The 21308-nt window shown below is 40.0% G+C and overlaps 1 protein-coding gene across 1 annotated transcript in view; it reads right to left on the reverse strand.

Annotated features, from left to right (window-relative positions):
* Positions 4651–21308, reverse strand: part of RARS (arginyl-tRNA synthetase) — a 28650-nt gene continuing 11992 nt past the window's right edge. Inside the window, exons 8-15 of the mRNA XM_005683378.3 lie at positions 20628–20757; positions 19538–19642; positions 15933–16111; positions 15445–15554; positions 11282–11387; positions 6066–6238; positions 5681–5928; positions 4651–4872 (exon numbers count right to left, since the gene is read on the reverse strand). Coding sequence (XP_005683435.1) covers positions 4763–4872; positions 5681–5928; positions 6066–6238; positions 11282–11387; positions 15445–15554; positions 15933–16111; positions 19538–19642; positions 20628–20757 — 1161 coding nt within the window. The 3' untranslated portion in view covers positions 4651–4762. The remainder of the gene's footprint in view (positions 4873–5680; positions 5929–6065; positions 6239–11281; positions 11388–15444; positions 15555–15932; positions 16112–19537; positions 19643–20627; positions 20758–21308) is intronic.

Raw genomic sequence — 21308 nt, forward strand, 5'->3', positions numbered from 1 at the left:
AGGAGCCTGGCATGCTACGGTCCATGAGGTCACAAAGAGTTGGACATGACCTAGTGATTGAACAACAAGAACAATTTAGTTATTCCAGCACCGTTTATTGAAAAGATGTCTTTTCTCCATTGTATGGTCTTAGTACGCTTGTTGAAAAAACAATTAACTGTAGAATATGGGTTTATTTCTGGACTCAGTTCGATTCCATCGATCTGTGTCTATCCTTAATGCCAGTCCCATGTTGTTTTGTTTACTGTTAATTTGTAGCAAGTTTTGAAATTGGGAATTGTGAGTTCTCCAACTGTTCTTTCTCAAGCTTTTGTCTAATCAGGGTCTCTTTCAATTCCATATGAACTTTAGGATCAGCTTGTCAGATTCTCCAAGGAGTTATTAGCTAGGATTCTACTGATCATGAATAGGCTGAATCTGTAGATTAACTGGGGAAGAAGTAATGCCATCTTAACAAGTCTTCCAAACCATGAATATGAAATGTTCCATTTTTTTAGCCGTTTAAAAATTTTCTTTCCATGTTTTGTAGTTTACTTCAGCGTACAGGTCTTACACTCCCTTGGCTAAATGTATTCCTAATTATTTTATTCTTTTTGATGCTATTGCAAATGGATTTCTTAATTTTTGTATTGTTTGTTGTAAGCAATACAACAAACAAAACAGGAATGCAGCTAATTTTTGTACTTTGACTTCGTGTCCTGCAAACTTGTTGCTTTTACAAGCTCTGTTAGTTGTCTTTGTATATATTTGTGTGTATTCTTTAGGGATTTTTAAAATATATAAAATCGTGTAATCTGTGAGAAGAGAATGTTACCTCTTCCTTTCGAATCTAAATGTCCTTTAGTTCTTTTTCTTGCCTAACTGCCCTGGCTAGAGCTTCGGACCAAAGCAGACTTCCCTGTCTTATTCCCGATGTATTCATATGCTCATGGGGGGTTTCCCCACACGCTCAATTGATTACTATGATGTATACTCTATTTTCATATGTTGAACCGTCCTTACATTCCTGGATAGTCTCATTTGCTCATGATAAATTTTCTAATTTTTCCCAGTTCCTCCTTATAGTTTCTAGTTCCTTTTTACAGTAATCTTCCAGAGAATAGCAAGGAGAGATCAGAAAGCCTTCTTAAGTGAACAATGCAAAGAAATACAGGGAAATAATAGAATGGGAAAGACTAGAAATCTCTTCAAGAAAATTGGAGATACCAAGGGAATATTTCACGCAAATTTCTCCCAATAGCCTTTCTTCATTCCTTCGGTATTTTCATTATACCCTTTTTGAACTCAGTGTCTATTAAGCTTAAGAGGTCTGTTTCATTGTTTGTTCTTTCAGGGAAGTTCTCCTGCTCTCTTATATTTGGGAATATAAAAGATCCCTCTGCTTTTTCATTTTACTGATATTTCTCTTGCTCTGAGTTTAGGAAAAACAGTTATCTACTGTGGTCTTGGAGGTCTGTGTTTATGTGGGGACATCCCTGTGTAGCCTGCGTAGGTTTAACCTTTTGGGTGTGAGGGCTGTTTTGGTGTGGATGGCTGCCGCCTCTTCGTGTAGGCTGGCTGTCAATCCCCTTGACTGGAGCTGTGGCTGGTGTTGTGGTGAGCAGACCCTGCCCTGGTTGTGGAGCGGGGCCTTCTCTTTGCCCCGTGGTTGTCACCACCTGCTAGGGGCAGGGTCTGCTCTTTAGTTGTTGGAGCAGACGTCCCCAGATAGGCTTCTGAGCGGTGGGGTAGACGGGGCAGGAGCTTTCCCGCTGGGAGGGAGCCGTTGAGTGTCCCTCTGCTGGAGCTGTTCCCTGGGGAGTGTGCTCTGTTGTGCCAACTTTCTCCCCCCCCCCCCCACCCCACAAAGTTCACTGTCGCGGGCACTGCCCTCTGCCCCACCTCAGCTGTGGGTGTGTCGGCCGTCAGCCAGGATTGCAGAAGTCCCACACCTGGGCCTGACGTGGGAGCCCACAGCTTAGATCCTGGCCTGGCCCAGCCCCTCGTGCAGGCACCCGCAAAGCCCACAGCTTCGGGACACCCACTCTGTTCGGGTGTCCCTCAGGCCCTCTGTGTTCAGCTGTGCTTTCCACCGCTCCTGTGGCCGGTGGAAGCAGACCCGCTGGCGTCTGCTCCCGAGGTGGGACCTGCAAGCCTGCCCAGGCGGGGCACACGCCCGCCCCCGGAGCCCAAGGTGGAGGGGGCTGACGTGTGGATGAAAAGGCTGTAACGGGCCCCTTACCGCGGGAGCTTCACTTCTGTGGCGGCCGGGCTTGCGCCCCTGGTAGCTCAGCTGTTCCATACTCCCACCCCTTCAGGGTGTCTCCAAGCAGCCAGCACCCGTCCTCTCCCCAGGCCTGTCCTCTCAACCGTTTCCCAGCAGATGCACGTTAGGCTGGGCTCACAGGGCAGTGGCCCGGACCACCTCTGTCCTGCCTGCCTCTACCTACCAGGCCCTCCTGTGAGCCACTGGAGCTCCTTCTCTGTCCCAGCTCTCTCCACAGCTGAGGGGTCCTCCTAGGGTGTGGGAACGTCCCTTCTTCAGCTCCCTCCCACTTCCTCTCTCCTCCCACCCCTTCTTCCTGCCCAGTCATGTGGAGATCTTTCTCATTCTTTCAGTGTTTGAGGACGTCCATTGGTGTTTAGTGGATGTTCTGTAAGAATCCATTTGTAAACGGATTTTCCACGTATTTGTGGGAGGATTTGCTCATAACATAGAATTCTTTAAAATTGTTCCATTTGATTTCTAGTACTTTTGGGGTTTTACCGTTGGCATCCACAGGAGTATGGATCCGTGCTTCTCCTCTTGCCATGTTTTTGGCTTTGGTATCAGGGCGCATGCATGCGTGCTAAGTTGCTTCAGTCGGGTCCGGCTCTGCGACCTTATGGACTGTAGCCCACCAGGCTCCTCTGTCCTTGGGGTCTTGAGGCAAGTATACTGGAGTGGGTAGCTGTGCCCTCCTCCAGGGGATCTTCCTGACCCAGGCGTTGAACCCGTCTCTGACTCTCCTGCACTGGCAGGCAGGCTCTTTACCGTAGTGCCACCTGGGAAGCCCTTGAGTGTACCATCTGCCTGCCAATGCAGGAGGCCCAGGTCTGATTCCTAGGTCAAGAGGATTCCCCGGCGAAGGAAATGGCAACCCACTCCAGAATTTTTGCCTGGGAAATCCCATGGGGTCACAGTCAGACACAACCGAACAACTAAACATCACAGTAATGCTGGGCTCCTGACCTTATAGAACAAGTTAAGTAGTGATTCTTCTTTATTTTTTGGAAGAGTCTGAGAGCGGATGTTAATTCTTTTTATCAGAGAAGTCACCTGACCCTGGAATTTTACTGGAATTTTTTTGGTAATAATTAACTCAATCTCTTATTTTAGGTCTATTCAGATTTTCCATTTCTTCTTCAATCAGCTTTGGTATTTTGTGTTTCCAGATTTTTAAAATTTCACCTATGCAGTCTATAATTTTTTTGGCTTGCAACTAGACTATGTACAGTTATAACACATTTTATAGTGTAAGGTTAGTAGTGACAGCCCCACTTTCATTTCTGATTTTAGTGATTTGAGCTTCTTCTTACCAGTCTAGCTATAAACGGTTGTCAATTTTGCTGATCTTTAGAACCAGATTTTCTTTTGATTTTATTGTTTTCCTATTCTCCATTTCATTCCTCTCCAGTCTGGTCTTTATTATTTCCTTCCTTCGGTCTTCAAAATGTTAATTAGGAAAATGCGAATCACAACTGTGATACCACCTCACACCCAACAGGATGGCTACTATCAGCAAGTGTTGACAAAAATAGAAAAACTGGAACCCTTGTGCACTGTTGGTGGGAATGTACAACGGTAGAGCTGTGCGAAATGTGGCAGTTCCTAGAAAAAATAATTACTGTGATTTGTTTCTTGTTGCTTTCAAAGTTTTCAATTTACCTCTCCAGATCGTGTTTTAAAAAGGCTTTGTTTTTATCCTACTTGGCGTTTACTATGCTTCTTCTATATGTACATTAAAATTTTTCATCAAATTTGAGAAATTTTTAGCCATTATTTCTTCAAATATTTTATGCTTCTTTCTCTCCTCTCACCTGGGACTCCTGTTATACATATGTTGGTAATGCTGATAGTGTCCTAAAGGTCATCTTAGTCTCTTTTTATTTGTCAAAAATTTCATTCTAAGCACTGATGTAATTCTTTCTCAGACTGTATAATTTAAATTTGGCCTCTCTCCAAGTCCCTTTTTCTACCTGCTCAAATCTGCTGTTGGACCCCTCTAGCAAATCTTTAATTTCAGTTATACTTTTCACCTCTAGAACTTCTACTTGGCTTCTTCGTAATTGTCTTCTTATTGCTATTCTCTATTTGGTTAGATATTTATTCCCAAGGTATCCTTTATGCTGTGGATACGGGCTCTGTACAGACCAGTTTGTAAATGGTGGCTATGGTCATAATTCATTAAGATCATATCTACGGCTCCTTTGAGCATGGAGACCCTTGGAAGCAGCACAGTGCAGTAACATTCATGTATATTAAGCATTTGTTTCTCCAGAATAAATGGCAGTGAAAGTTGTGTTCTTGGGGACTACATTAGGGCTCAATAAATGGGACTCCTTATCTAATTAAAGTTAGTGAAAGTGCTTTTCAGAAGTTTAGTTGTGAGAGACAACCACAAGTTCTATAGATAGTTGATAAATTCTTTTTACTTGTTTTTGTATCCACATGATTGTAAAAAAGCAAACAATGCTAATGGCTGCTTTGGTGAAAACACACAGTGTTCAAACCTTAGGAGGATTACATTCTTTGGACAGGTTTTATTCCCAGAATATCAAACCCCTTAGCCATGACAGCAGCAACTGCTTCACACAGCAGCATACGCCACATGTTCACCTTCAGGACTTCTCCTGAGAATACAGAGAAAGAGAGTAATTACTTTTTCTACAAATCACTGTTAAAAAATCTATGCTATTTCTGGACTTTATTGAGAAGTAAATAGCCTAACTCAGATGTTTTGGGGGCTTTAACTAGAATCATCTTTACCTAAACTGTAGAGAGAGAATCTAAGAAATAAAGGTGTTCTGTTCAAGAAATCTATTTTTAACTGATAAAAGATATAGAGCCTGCACTACTAGACTGTAATTTTATCTTTTTCTTTTTTTAAAATTCTGTTCTAGGCTTCATGGTCTGAATGAACTTTAAACACAATGATTTTTTTTTTCCTAATGAAATTTTAAGTTCTCAAGCATGACTCTCAGAAATGCCTACTTGCTGTATTATTAATCATTAGTTCAGTCTATTTCATTAACTATGTAACACGATAGAGCAAAAAGCCTAAAATAGGTATTATTTTTTTCCTCCAAGGGCAGTTTTCATTATCAAGAACCCAAAGACTCACTCTCTGACTATCAGTCACATTGCTTTTGTTGGAAATGTCCTATTTCTAGTGACCTTCCAATTGTTTCTTTCGGGTTTTATGGTTCCATCCCATGTGGCTGAGGGTGGGGAAATGAGTCTGTTTAAGAATTCCATTTATGCTTGTATTAGAGCCAGTGCAATTCTGTCTGTTGTATATGATATGGATTATTGTGTAACTAGGGGGAAATTGGGTGTGGGGGGTTTCCATAAATAAACTGAAAATTACCCACATCTAACTCAAATGAATGCCTCTGTTGGTGCCCAATCCTCAATATGATGACTGGATGAGCCACTTACCACTCTGCCGATCTTTCTCCACACAATAGCAGCTATCATAGAATTCTGTGAAAGTAGTTGCCAGCTCATAGATATAATCACACAGAGTATGGAGAAGCAAGTCATCTAGAATCTTCTGCAGAACCTCAGGGAACCGCAAAATGCACCGGCCTAGTTTCCATTCCTTCTCATGGTCCAAAATGATTTTGGTCTCACGAGCGGCTTTCCGGAGCATCTCTTCATCAATATTGGCCAGACGTGCAATCGACCTGAAAAATCAGGTAACAGCCATCATTCCCCTTTGTTAAGTATATTCTTCTCCGTTGAAAACATGTAATAAGGAATGACTGATCCCAACTAGAAATCATCATTTGACTCAAAATAAAAAATGCTGCACCCCAATTACCTGATTCTAGTGAAGGCATACAACAAGTAAGCCGCTGTATTTCCTCTGTCATCCAGCATTTTATCAAAGGAGAAGATATAGTCATTCAGCCGGTTATGGGAAAGATCAGCATATTTGATACAGCCATAAGCAACAGATGTCTGAGCAGCCTTCAATTCCTCTGTGGTTAAGACCTTTTGGAAAAACAAAAAATACGTCAGAAGTTACCAATCCTTGTTTTGTTCCACCATCTCATAGACAAAAGATGGTGGTAAGGAGCATCTAGGGCTTCCCAGGTGGCGCTGTTAGTGAAGAACCCGCCTACCAACGCAGGAGATACAATAGACGCAGGTTCGCCCCCTGGGTCAGGAAGATCCCCTGGAGAAGGGACTGACTACCCAGTCCAGGATTCTTGCCTGGAGAATCCCATGGACAGAGGAGCCTGGTGGGCTACAGTCCATGGGGCTGCACAGAGCTGGACACGACTGAGCACAGCACACCCAGCACAAGGAGCATCTAACGGTCTTTAATCAGTGAACTGCAATGAACATCAACACTGAGGTAGGAAAACAGGCCAATCTACAGGGAAGGGAATAAGGAAAATAAAACTCATCGGCTCTGCATAACAGAGAATGCTTCCATGAGAAACCTGAGTTATGAATTATGAAGTGTCAGCTTGAATACTTTTTTCCCAGTGTATTCAGTAGATATGAAATGAAAGCACCATTTATTAGTTTTAATCTGCTTCATTCCATAGAATATTTTGATGTAGGTTATAGGAAACAAAATTAGTGTCAGGTACTGTGTGGATCACAATAAACTGGAAAATTCTGAAAGAGATGGGAATACCAGACCACCTAACCTGCCTCTTGAGAAACCTGTATGCAGGTCAGGAAGCAACAGTTCGAACTGGACATGGAACAACAGACTGGTTCCAAATAGGAAAAGGAGTATGTCAAGGCTGTATATTGTCACCCTGCTTATATAACTTATACGCAGAGTACATCATGAGAAACGCTGGACTGGAAGAAACACAAGCTGGAATCAAGATTGCCGGGAGAAATATCAATAACCTCAGATATGCAGATGACACCACCCTTATGGCAGAAAGTGAAGAGGAACTAAAAAGCCTCTTGATGAAAGTGAAAGAGGAGAGTAAAAAAGTTGGCTTAAAGCTCAACATTCAGAAAACGAAGATCATGGCATCTGGTCCCATCACTTCATGGGAAATAAATGGGGAAACAGTGGAAACAGTGTCAGACTTTATTTTTGGGGGCTCCAAAATCACTGCAGATGGTGACTGCAGCCATGAAATTAAAAGATGCTTACTCCTTGGAAGAAAAGTTATGACCAACCTAGATAGCATATTCCAAAGCAGAGACATTACTTTGCCGACTAAGGTCCGTCTAGTCAAGGCTATGGTTTTTCCAGTAGTCATGTATGGATGTGAGTGTTGGACTGTGAAAAAGGCTGAGTGCCAAAGAATTGATGCTTTCGAACTGTGGTGTTGGAGAAGACTCTTGAGAGTCCCTTGGACTGCAAGGAGATCCAACCAGTCCATTCTGAAGGAGATCAACCCTGGGATTTCTTTGGAAGGAATGATGCTACAGCTGAAACTCCAGTACTTTGGCCACCTCATGCGAAGAGTTGACTCACTGGAAAAGACTCTGATGCTGGAAGGGATTGGGGGCAGGAGGAGAAGGGGACGACCGAGGATGAGATGGCTGGATGGCATCACAGACTCAATGGACATGAGTCTGAGTGAACTCTGGGAGATGGTGATGGACAGGGAGGCCTGGCGTGCTGCAATTCATGGGGTGGCAGAGTTGGACACGACTGAGCGACTGAACTGAACTGAACTGAATTAACTGGAATAAAAACAGGCTGTCAAGAACTGGAAAAGAACTAACACTGTCTTGGTAGATTTGGTCATATTCTGAAGCATTATTAGGTCAAGTAAGTAGGTGAGGATTCCAGTCTGGACATGATGCAGCAGCCTGAAGCAGACTAACCCCTTCCACTAGAATCGACTACTTACAAGCTGAATAGATTATATGAAGCAACTGTTTGAAGTCTCCAGAGAGCATCAACACAAAGACTTCATTAAGACAACTAGCTGTGTGCTGTCAGCCAGAAAACTTAACTAGGAAGATGACATTATCTAGAACTACTCACCACGTCAGATGAAATGACTTTAAAACCAAGGAGGTGAGGCAGGGGGAGGGGGAACAAGACAATACAAACAACAGAAACACAGCAGCTTTAAAGACTGCAATTGGAGCTTCCCTGGTGGTTCAGTGGCTAAGAATCTGCCTGCTAATGCAGGGGACACGAGTTGGATCCCTGGTCCGGGAAGATCCCACAGGCTGCACAGCAACTCCTGAAGCCCACGCTCCCTAGAGCCCATGCTCCATTACAAGAGAAACCACAGCAACAAGAAGCCCACGCACCACAACCAAGACCCAGCACAGCCAAAAATAAAATTAATGATACTGCTTTTAAAAGTCTGGAATCGTTTAAAGAATACTTATTAATTACAAAGAGGAAAAACAGTAACTTCACAATGGAGAAAACTGATATTATCACTGTAACAAAAGTGATCAAAATTCATGTTAACAATCATGAGACATATCAACATCGGGTGCCTCCTGAAATAATGACATGAGAAGGAAACTTATCTTCCTAAGACTGCATAACTTGAATTTAATCACGAAGATATACTAGATGAACCCAGCTGCAGGACAGTCCACAGAAAACCTGACAAAAAGTGTCAAGATGATGAAAGAGAAAGAAAAAGCAAGGAACTGCCCAGATTAAAAAAGATTATGGAAACATGAAGACTAAATGCAACATGTGATCCTGGACCAGAAAAAGACCAATGGCAAAATTTGACTACGGTCTGCAGATTAGTGAACTGTACTGTAGCAGTGTTAATTTCCTGGTTTTGAAATCACACTACATCTATAGGATGTTAACATTTGGGGAGGCTGACATGGGAGTCCTTTGTACTATTTTATAATTTTTTATATCTGAAATTATTTCAAAATGGAAAACTATGATTAAGGTATTTAGAATATCCAAAATAAAGCATATAGAGGAGAAAAGTGAAAAAAAAAAAAAGTGAAAAACACTCTGGGACACAGTCACAAGTTCTAACATAATATATGTACTTAGATTCTACAACAGAATGGGGCAAAGATGCAATGTTTGAAGAGATATGACTGAGAATTTTCCTAAACTGATGAGAAACCCAACCCTCAGAAAACTCAGCAACTCCAAGCAAGATAAATACAAAGGAAAGAAGGAAATACTACTTCCCTCTCCAAACCACACCTAGGCAATTAGAAACTGCAAGGAGGAATAAAGTTCACAGCAAAGTGTAAATATGTGGATAAATATAAAGGGATGGTCTAAAACAAAACACGACACAAAAGACTTGAACATATTCGGAAAAGACCCCGATGACCAATAAGCAACAGTTAACATAATTACTCATTAGAGAAATGCAAATTTTAACCCATGAGATGCTAATACATATTCACCAGAAAAGCTATTCAAATAAGACTCACAAAATCAGTCATGTGGAAAGATACAGGGCAACTGGAACAACTGTACTAGTGATGGGAATATATAACATTTATAACCTCTCCTTGGCAATTTCCTAGATATACATCCAAGAGAAAAGTGCATGTACCCAAAAAGTGGCTTGAACAGTAATGCTGAAATTATTAATGCTTCTTATTCGTAACAGTCAACAAACAGAAACAACCCTAATGTCCTTCTGTTGAAGAAACACATTACTACTATTATCTAGCAGTAAAAAGAAATGAACTACTGATATACCTGGAAAACAGCACATACTTTATGCTTTCATTTAAAGTCCTCCAATAAACAAAAATGACCTAAGGTGACAGGAAACTTTCTGGGGTGAAAGAGATATAACTTGATTGGTTGATGTTAGCATGGTCACGACTGAGCGACTTCACCTTCACTTTTCACTTTCATGCACTGGAGAAGGAAACGGCAACCCACTCCAGTGTTCTTGCCTGGAGGATCCCAGGGACGGCGGAGCCTGGTGGGCTGCCATCTATGGGGTTGCACAGAGTCAGACACGACTGAAGCGACTTAGCAGCAGCAGCAGCATGTATATATGTGTGTGTAAAAATTCATCAAGCTTTACATTTTACTCTATGTAGATTAAAAAACAGTAGCTGAAATAGCCAAATAAAGAGTTAAAGCAGTTTTTGTTACTATGCAGACTAAACAAACTGATTAGTGACTAAATTTTCCACTTTTCATCTGATTGTGCCACTTATACCTAGGCCAGGACTAAATGGCAAAACCGTTCTGGAGATACCAATTGGGTATACTTGACAACCACCAACTGGAAACAGAATGAAAAACAATTTCATGTTTCACTTTGCGAACAATGGAAATGGAACAGGTGGGGAGAATGTTCCCTTAGAGAACCTGCCTTCATGCTCTCTGGATTATCAGTGATCTACCCAAACCAAACCAGAGTATGTCCTCAAAGAACCATTTTTTTTTTTTTGCTCATTCATGTCTACATTTAATCCTATTCTGCGTCTCTTTCTATAATTTTACTCTTCTGTTTACAGTAGTTATGTTCATTCTATTTGACTGCTGGAATGTAAAAGACCTAAGATCCTTTGACTCAATCTCTGACCTCTATCTATTTCTATATTAAAAAAATTTTTTTTCCCCACTTTGATGCAGTTCATCCAAATTTCACACAAATCCAACCACAGTCCTTTCTAAGGGTGCCATGAAAGGCCATCATGTTGCCTACTCTGTGGGCTCAAGGGAAGCCTCGCGTGGTCAGTGTTTACTGCTAATGACGACTCTTCAAATGCTCCCAGAGAAAGGAGCTCAGCAGATGTACACTAATGTAGGCTATTCACTCAAACCGCCTCAGTCTTCAGTATTCTCCTGTCATTGGTTCAAAGCAGTGACAGGTGAACTGCCAAGCAGCAGCAGAGATTCTATGCCACATTAACAAAGGAAGAAAAGGCCATGGTCTTTTGTAATAGCTAAGAACTATATCTTCACAATAAACACTCAGCAATTCATGAAACAAACTGCAATAAACCTGAGGTATAAGCCTGTCAGAAGTTGACTGACTGCTTATAAACCTCCCAGTTCTCTCAATAAAAACAAAAATGAAAAACCACAACAAAATGCATGCTACACAATATACAAGTCAGTCTTTGGATTACCTTGTCTCTTTCTTTTTCCTTCAATTTGTCCATGGAGCGTTTTAGTCCTTCTTCCAGGAGGTCAATGAGGCGCACTGTTTCACCTGATCGTGTTTTAAACTTCTTCCTAATAAAATTTAAATGTCCTGATTAAACAGATTTTGAAGCAGACCTTGCAACTCAGACATCTTTGAAAGTTGAGGTTTGATACCACCTTATTCAGCTGATAACCAGGGCGGACGACAAAAGAAAGCAGACACTTCCAAATGTCTCTCATCTGTCACCCTCAGCCCCAAGCACTCTATGCTCTAGGCTCCTAATAGCATTCTCTACATATCCATTTTTAATACAGTCCCTAAAGGGAAGAAAGAAGGCATCTGTTAATTTGTTCATTTTCCTGAACACGAAGTTTGGGTCAGTTGTTCTGCCTTATTAATTAATAATACTTTCGCTTCTAGAATTGCTTGGGAGGAAATTCTTAACTGGAATCTCACTTGCATTTTCCTAACTAGTAATTCCACCTTTTTAGCAGTAGCCAACCCTAAGAACATATTAAAATCAGCCTAAGAACTTTAAAACTGGATGTCAGGGCCCCACTCATACCCACTGAAATCAGAATCTTTGTGGATGGGGCAAAAGTACAGATAAGCACTGCCCTGGGCAACTGCACTATTAAAAAACATCTCATGAAAACTGAATTTTACCTATTAAATAAGTTTGCAAGATACTTAATCTTTTTTTTTCTTTTAAATTAAAAACACTGTTCAATCCCAACAATGATACAAAGGAAGTATGCTTTTCTATCGAACACAAAGTCTGCCAAAGTGCCTGTGATACTTCCTGTTAAAGTTGTATGCTCAGAGTTGCCTTTAAAAGGGATCATCTTGCCCTTTATTACGGAATTAAATTCCTTTATTATTCCAAAACCACATGATTCCCCAGGCTTTCCTTATGTCATCGCCGCCCATCCTTGAGAGTTCAACAACTTCCAAATCTTCTGTGTGATGAAATGATACCCATCATAAAGCCTGGGCAAAATGCTAAGAAAGCCTTCCTTAATGTCTCCACTTGGCAAAATCTGGTCTCTTCTGTTACTCCCTACCTGTGCCTGCCTTGAATCTTTATTTTTCATGTGTGTGGGTCCTCTCCTCTCACTAGTGGTTCTAATGAGAGGGACGTAGAGCTGAATATCAAAAAGAGCTTTCAAAGACAGATGCCTAATACCCACTGCAGACCTAGAAAGTCATTAGCTCTTCTGGGAGGGCCTGGCCAAAGGGAGCTGCTCTGCTTTGGAGGACAGGCTTCTTCAGGAAAGAGGACGTGTTTTATGCTGTCTCCATGCACACACTGTGCAGCACCCAGCCGATGCCATGCACAGTGGGTGCTCAATACACAGGCAGGGGATCAAAATAACGATAAAATGATTTATTGTACAAAGCCTTAAAAAAGAAAACTTCACTAAAAAAATAGATGGCAGAATCTGAGCATTTTATGTTTTTTGGCCACACTCCACGGCACGCGTAACTTCCCTGACCAGGGACTGAACCCCACGTCCCTGTAGTGGGAGCTCGGAGTCTTAACCACTAGACCACCAGGGAGGTCTGAATTTGAGCATTTTAATATTAATGTTTAAGATAGGGTAGGATGCCACTGGCTAGCTATCACTGATAGTTTTTCTTTTTTATGGTGTAGGACACTATAATTATATGAATGCAGATATCTAAAACAATATAACCAGGGTAGAAAGAATTGATATTGTGAAAATGACTATACTACCAAACGCAGTCTACAGATTCAATGCAACCCCTATCAAATTACCAATGACATTTTTCACAGAACTAGAACAAAAAATTCCACAATTCATATGGAAACACAAAAGACCCCGAATAGTCAAAGCAGTCTTGAGAAAGAAGAATGGAGCTGGAGGAATCAACCTTCCTGACTTCAGATTATACTACAAAGCTACAGTTATCAAGACAGTATGGTACTGGCACAAAAACAGAAATAAAGACCAATCGAACAAGACAGAAAGCCCAGAAATAAACCCATGCACCTATGGGTACCTGATTTTTGACAAAGGAGGCAAGAATATACAACGGAACAAAGACAGCCTCTTCAATAAACGGTGCTGGGAAAACTGGACAGCTACATGTAAAAGAATTAAATTAGAACACTTCCTAACACCACACACAAAGATAAACTCAAAACGGATTAAAGAGCTAAATGTAAGACCAGAAACTATAAAACTCTTAGAGGAAAACAGGCAGAACACTCAATGACATAAACCAAAGCAAGATCCTCTATGACCCACCTACTAGAGTAATGGAAATGAAAACAAAAGTAAATAAGTGGGACCTGTTAAAAGCTTTTCACAGCAAAGGGAACTGTAAGCAAGGTGAAAAAACAACCCTTAGAATGGAAGAAAACAACAGCAAATGAAACAACTGACAAAGGTTTAACTTCCAAAATATACAAGCAGCTCATACAACTCAATACCACAAAAACAAACAACCCAATCAAAAAGTGGGAAAATGACCTAAACAGACACTTCTCCAAAGACGACATACAGATGGCTAACACACACATGAAAAGATGCTCAACGTCATTCATTATTAGAGAAATCAAAACTACAATGAGATATCACCTCACACCAGTCAGAATGGCCATCATCAAAAAGTCTACAAACAATAAATGCTGGAGAGGGTGTGGAGAAAAGGGAATGCTCTTGCACTGTTGGTGGAAATGTAAATTTGATACAGCCAGTATGGACGGTATGGAGATTCCTTTAAACACTAGGAATAAAACCATCATATGACCCAGCAATCCCAGTCCTAGGCATATACCCTGGGGAAACCAAAACTGAAAAAGACACGTGTATCCCATTGCTCACTGCAGCACTGTTTACAATAGCTGGAACATGGAAGCAGCCTAGATGTCCATCGACAGATAAATACATGAAGTTGTGGTCCATATGCACAATGGAATACTACACAGCCATAAGAAGGAACGCCTTTGAGTCAGTTCTAATGAGGTGGATAAACCTAGAACCTATATACAGCGTGAAGTCAGTCAGAAAGAGAAAGACAAATATTGTATTCTAACACATATATATGGAATCTAGGAAAATGGTACTGAAGAATTTCCTTACAGGGCAGCAATGGAGAAACAGACATAGAGACTAGACTTGTGGACATGGGGGGAGGGTGAGATGTATGGAAAGAGTAACATAGCCAACAGGCATTTGCTGTATGGCTAAGAAAACTCAAATAGGGGCTTTCTATCAACCTAGAGGGAGGGAGAAGGGAGGAAGTTCAACAGTGAGGGGATATATGTATACCTACGGCTGGTTCATATTGAGGTTTGACAGAAAACAACAAAATTCTGTAAAGCAATCATCCTTCAATAAAAAAATATATTATATAAAAACAAAACAAACAAACACACACAAAAAAGAAAAAATCCTCTAGCCATTACATGATAAACAAATGCTAACATATAACTACTGGTGATAAATATCAGACATAAAAAGTAAATGTGGTAATTTTCTTCCAATTGTAGGAATAATCATCTAAATGTCAAAAGAAAACAAAACAGGAAAATAAGACACTATAAAGCAATACTCAACTCATGCATTTGATTTTTAGCACTTTCTTAGGACCATGAATACCTTCAGGACCAGGTGTCTTCCAATCACAAAATAAGTGCAGCTATACAGAATTATGTTTGATCTAAGGTATTCTGTCTGCATGTAACCTTACATTTAAAATAAATACCCTGACATTTATTTGGGTAGGGGCTAGGCCTTTTATATGCTTAGCCTGCCTTTTATATGCTTAGGACTTTCGCACATTGGCGTGTTAAGCATCTTGAGCTACTTCATGAAGCTTTTAGAAACATCACCCACTTTTATGTGATGGCAGAATTTAGGCTATGTCACCAAATCAAAAATGATGTGGTAATGAAATAACTAAGTGATCCTAAGACAATATTAAATGGAAGATGTAAAAATTTCTCAATTCTTCCTAAAAGGCTACACTCTCTGGCAGTGATAAGACACAGGTACAAAACAGCTTGGCTGCGTACACACTACAGCATATACAGACTATGGTATCAAATGACATGGTCTCCATTAAAGAATTCTGGGGGCGGGTATGTTGTTACCACCTTCACATTTCCAGACTTACTTGTCTTCCCCCAGCACCACACCAAATCCAGCATGAGACACTCGAGTTACTTCAGGGTCATACCAACCAATCATTTGAGCAGCACCAAATATTGTCTGGAAGTGTAAGGACTATAAAGAAATAGAAAGAGAAAGTTACTTGCTAAGCTTTCTAATTTAAGAAATGACTTAAAGCTCTTCTACTTAGGAATAAAGATTTGTAAAATTCAAATCACTCACTAACCTGTTAAGGCAAGTAAAGTTATAGAAGCTCTTCTTTATTCCTTATATATGAGAATAAGGGAACATCCTTCCTAGTTTACAGAGACAAGTGGGAAAACTGAGAAGTGTACAAGTTTGGCCAAATTCAAACCCTGCTCTCTCTCTCATATCACTTTTCTGAATTTCTGTCTTTGAGGAAAATTTACAGGGTTTTGAGTGCCAAATGCTTCACCGTACTGCCTTACCTCCAAACAGACAATGCAAGCGGACACAAATGTACAAACTTACCTGTCCATTGTCCACCACATAGATGATCATATCTGCTTTTTCCTCAAACAGTCTTTGTTTAATGGCAGCCAGGTCAGATGTATCATAGGTATAACCTCCATCCGATTTTACTATGGTTAATGGTACAGAATATCCCGGAACAAACACAATCTTTCTGCCATCATCCACTTGCACAAATCCTAGAAGAAAAAAGAAAAAGAGAAAGCTGTGTCTGGGCACCCAGGCAGTGTTCCTGGTAGTTTCCCAAAGTAGCACGACACCTGGCTCTCAAACTCTTCATAGAGCATTTGATTCTATGAGGAGTCGTCCACCTGCTCAGCAGACACAAACATGGAAATCTGTGCTTTGCTTTCAAGCAGGAGCCATAGCTTCCTTTGGGAGAAAGATGCCATTTCTATCATTACCTCTTAAAATCTATTCATTCATTTACAGTTTTTGAGTTACAGCTACAACAGAGTTCAGGGCACAAACATGGCAGGATTCAGCACTGGAATGACTAGTAAAATGGAAAAATAAAATCATGTTCATACACTCATGATGAAAAAGGCAAAATTCTTGGATGCAAGAAGGGACAATAAGGAACATGATGGTAAAAACAGCCATATTTCAGAGTGTGCTGCTGCTAAGTCGCTTCAGTCGTGTCCAACTCTGTGCGACCCCATAGACGGCAGCCCATCAGGCTCCTCTGTCCCTGGAGTTCTCCAGGCAAGAACACTGGAGTGGGTTGCCATTTCCTTCTCCAGTGCACGAAAGTGAAGTAGCTCAGTCATGTCTGACTCTTCGCGACCCCATGGACTGTAGCCTAGCGGGCCCCTCCATCCATGGGACTTTCCAGGCAAGAGTACTGGAGTGGGTACTCAGTGGGGCTACTGTATGCTAAACACTATATTGCGTCTTAAATTCAACCTTCACAATAACTCTATGCAGTAAATACTATTACTATTGCCTTTTTTCCTTTTTAAATATTTTAGAAAACTGATGCTTGGTAGGGTGAAGGCAGTATAAAATCCTGGTTAAAAACAAACTCTGAAGCCAGACTGCCCAGGTTTGAATCTTGACTTAGTAGTTATTAGCTATGTAACCTTGGGAAGTTACTAACTTCTTTGTGCTTTTCTTTCTTTAATGGACATTACTGTTCTTGTTATGAGTAAAAAATAATGTCATAATTGAAGGGTTTCTCACATTATGACAACTGGATTCTCATCTTTCCCTCACAGCAAGGAATACAGTTTCCCTCCAATATCCCAAACCATTTCTAAGGACCCCACACTTGCTTTGCCTTGCTTTGTTGAATTCCTCCTTTCTGCTAGCATGACTAACATGGCCAGCTTCTTTTCTCATTATTAAAATTTTTTAACCTAAGTCTACAAATAACAAATGCTGGAACGGGTGTAGAGAAAAGGGAACCTTCTTACACTATTGGTAGGAATATAAGGTAGGAATATAGGTGCAGCCATTATGGCAAATAGTATGGAGGTTCCCCAATAAACAAAAACTAGAGTTGCTGTATGATCCAGCAATCTCATTCCTGGGCACATATCTGGATAAAACTGTAATTCAAAAGGATGCACGCACCCCTGTCTTCACAGCAGCACTATTCATAATAGCCAAGACATGCAAACAACCTAAATATGCATGGACAGATGAGCGGATAAAGAAGACGTGGCATGAACATCCAACGGAACACTACTCAGCCATAAAAGAGAGTGACATGCCATTAATAGTAACATGGATAGACCTAAAGATTGTCATACTGCGTGAAGTCAGACAGAGACAAATATCATGATCTAATTTCTATGTGGACTCTAAACTATGATACAAATGAATCTATCTACGAAACAGAAACAGACTCACAGAGAACAGGCTTGTAGTTGCTGAGGGAGGGAAGGGAGTCTGGAGTTAGCAGTTCCAAACTATTGTAAGTAGAATGGGTAAGCAAGGTTCTGTCAGATAGCACAGGTAACTAAAATGAATATTCTGTGATAAATAATGTAAAATACAAAAAAAAATTATATATATAACGGAGTCACTTTGCTGTGAGGTAGAAATTAATTGTAAAGCAACTATATCTCAAGTTAAAACAATTTTTTAAAAGTCCTTATCTTAAAAGTATGGTCCCCAGTTTCCAGAATGTGATTATAAGTATCATTTGTCATTCAAGGAACTAAGCTTCCCTGGAGCTAACAGAATGGCTGAATCCACAATTAAGGTAGGAAATGTAAACCATCAAAAACTGTAAGGGTTGAGGGGGAAAAAAAGGAAAGCCACTGGAGACTACCATTAGCAAAATATAAGACAATTTGAGTATTAAAAAAATAAAGGTAAACAGTTGGAAAATATAAAATATATTAAACCTAATTTACAATAATGCTAAAAATAATCCAGTTGTTACATCTGGAAGATATTAAGAAACTAGTTTACTATTCTGAAAACTGGTAAATAAAAAAGAAAGAACGAAGCATTTACACTGTTTGCCTCCTATGAACCGTATTTCTGGTTAACCAAAATGATTATGTGACCATGTTCTGCACCGGGAATTCCAGGTAACAAAGAAATGACAGAATGACGCATTTCCCAACCTCTAATAAAATAACAGAACCAAGCCATGACCATCAGTAGCTGCTAAAGCCACCAGAGGAAAGTCTAGTGGGGAAATTAAAGGGTAGATCAGGCTGACAACACCTGAACCCACTAGTTCATCTTAACATCGTAACAAGAGAGTCAACTAAAAAGTGGCATTCTCACAAATAAACAAGACAAAACAAGTGAAGAAAAGAACACACAAACCAGAGTTTAATCTAGTCTTTTTAGAAAATACAGATAGAGGAATTATGCCACACAACACCATATGGAAATCTCTGTAAGACAAATGGCCTAGTTTCTTCAATAATACATGAGAAAAAAGTGTGGGGCTATGGAGAGAAACCCATAACAACAAATTTTATATTAAACAAATGTTATGTGCAGGCTCTGAAAAAATACTTATAATTAAAAAATATGAAATCAGCTTAGGAAATGTGAACTCATGACTTGCTATTAAGAAATCATTGGGACTTCCCCTGGTGGTCCGGTGGTTAAGAAGCTGCCTTGCAATGTAGGGGCATGGGTTCAATCCCTGGTCAGGGAACTAGGATCCAATCCCTGGTCAAAGAACTAAGATCCCACACGTCACAGAGCAACTAAGCCAGCGGGCCAGAGCACAGAGCAACTACTGAAGCCCACGTGCCACAAGAGAGTCCGTTCACTGCAATGAAAGATTCCACATGATGTGACCAAGACCTGACGTAGCCAAGTAACAAAAAAAGAAAGAAAGAAGTATTAATTGTCATGGAGTGATAATGCTATCATGATTATGCTCTCATGGTTTTGGGATGGGATGAAGGGTCTGTTGTTTCAGAGACAAAGCAAAGCAGTCATAGAAGAAATTATATAATATAAGCAGTGTACATAGGAAGGTAACAGACACAATAAGGTCTGCCTGTGTTCATAATTAAGCTGGTGGTGACAAGTGCATGAAGCTGGGATGTCACTATAATATTCTCTCTGCTTTTGCCTATGTTTGAAAATTTGTATAATCAAGTTTAAAAAAAAAAAAGAGTGCTTACCTCTATCTTCAAATTCCTTTACAATATCATGCATCTTATCTTGATAGAAGGATTCTCCCCTCTCTACTAAAGAGATGTCCAATGCCTCATAGATTTTATTAAACTCTAGGGAAAAAGTCATAAAATAAAGAGAATGTATAATTTAAAAAGAGAAAACATGCCTCTTACCTTCAAGGAAATTTATTATTTAATTGAAACATTTGAAAGAAAATTAATTTCATTAAAATGTATGATATAGAATATTATATACATATTGCCATTTTCAAAATGTGAAGAAAATATTGCAAGATACATATCAAAATTATTAACAGAGGGTAGGAATACAGCTAACTTATTTTCTTTTTCCTGTCTACATATTTTTTTCCTCCAAAGAAATACCTCATGTAATTTTTTTCAAATGTACTTAGACAATGTAAACGATAAGGCAAAAAAAAAAGCCTTTCCTATTTGGAGATCAACTGTTCACTGAATTTTCTTACAGTTTTTCCTAATTGGTACCATTTATCTTTTTGTCTAGCTGCACATTAGTGACACAAGATAACCTACAGTAACACAATACATTTTACTGCCTCGTGTGGCAAAACAGCCACCAGCCTTTTCCAAAGATCTACTGGCTATTCGTGTTCATGTGTTCTTCAAAGTGACCTTTCAAATAACACTGGCAAGTCCAAACACTCAGAACTGTCTTGAACCACAAATGAGTATGGAGAACTAGGGGACGCGGCGTGACACTCTACCCAAACATTCTGTTCCACCCTGGTGTGTATTTCCCTTCATTTTAGCCCTACACATTTCTGGATAGATTTATTTGTAAGGATTTTATAGCTTTGGATGCTTAATGTGAATAGCCTCTTTTTCCTTTCTACTTTTTTCTTACTAATTTTTCCTGACTTCAAAAGAAATTAAATTTTGCACCTGCCTGTCTTTATAAACTTTCTTTGTAGTTTCAATTTCAGAAAATATGTAAGAAAAAAAAATCTATTTGTTAGCCCTTGAAAATTTAATACATCATTCAAAGTTAATGCTGAATACTCAAGAAACTACATGCAGTAGTATTTGCTGGATAAATAAACAAAGCCCAGAAGCTTACCTTGGCGGGAGACATCACAGATAAGTTTCCAAGCTTTTATGATGTCTGGATTTTTACTCTGGAGCAAAACAACACACTGATATGCTCGCTTCTTAAATTCCTCCTCAGTATCAAATCTCTTCTTGGATTCCTATATTTAAAAAGATAAGGTTTGTAAACAATCAGCCCCATATTTCTAGATAAAACACATTTCTAAAAAATAAAACAATCCCACAAAAAAAACAGAGGAAGTAAAAATTTAGATCTGTTGAACAACAAGTGTTCTATCCTAACAGTCAAAGAATGTTGTTACATATTAATGTGCTAATAAAATCCAATTATTGCTTCTGAAATAATTTTCCTTAAAAATGTAACATTTGATCACAATGCTACCTCTACCTTTCCAGTTCACACTAGTGCTTGTTCCAGAAGAATTACAATGTATAGCTAACACAGGAGGCTGAATTTTCCAGGCTCTATTTTCCATTCCGAATAATTTTGGGGGGGGGGGTAATTAAAAATAAAACCATGGACTTCCCTGGTGGCACAGTAGATAAAAATCTGCCTGCCAGTGCAGAGGACACAGGTTTGATCCCTGGTCTGGGAAGACACCACATGCCATGGGGCAACTAAGCCTGTGCGCCACAGCTACTGAGGCCCAAGAGCCTGAAGTGTGGACTCTGAACAAGAGGAGCCGCGGCA

Source organism: Capra hircus, chromosome 7, assembly GCF_001704415.2.
Source record: "Capra hircus breed San Clemente chromosome 7, ASM170441v1, whole genome shotgun sequence".
NCBI lineage: Eukaryota > Metazoa > Chordata > Mammalia > Artiodactyla > Bovidae > Capra > Capra hircus.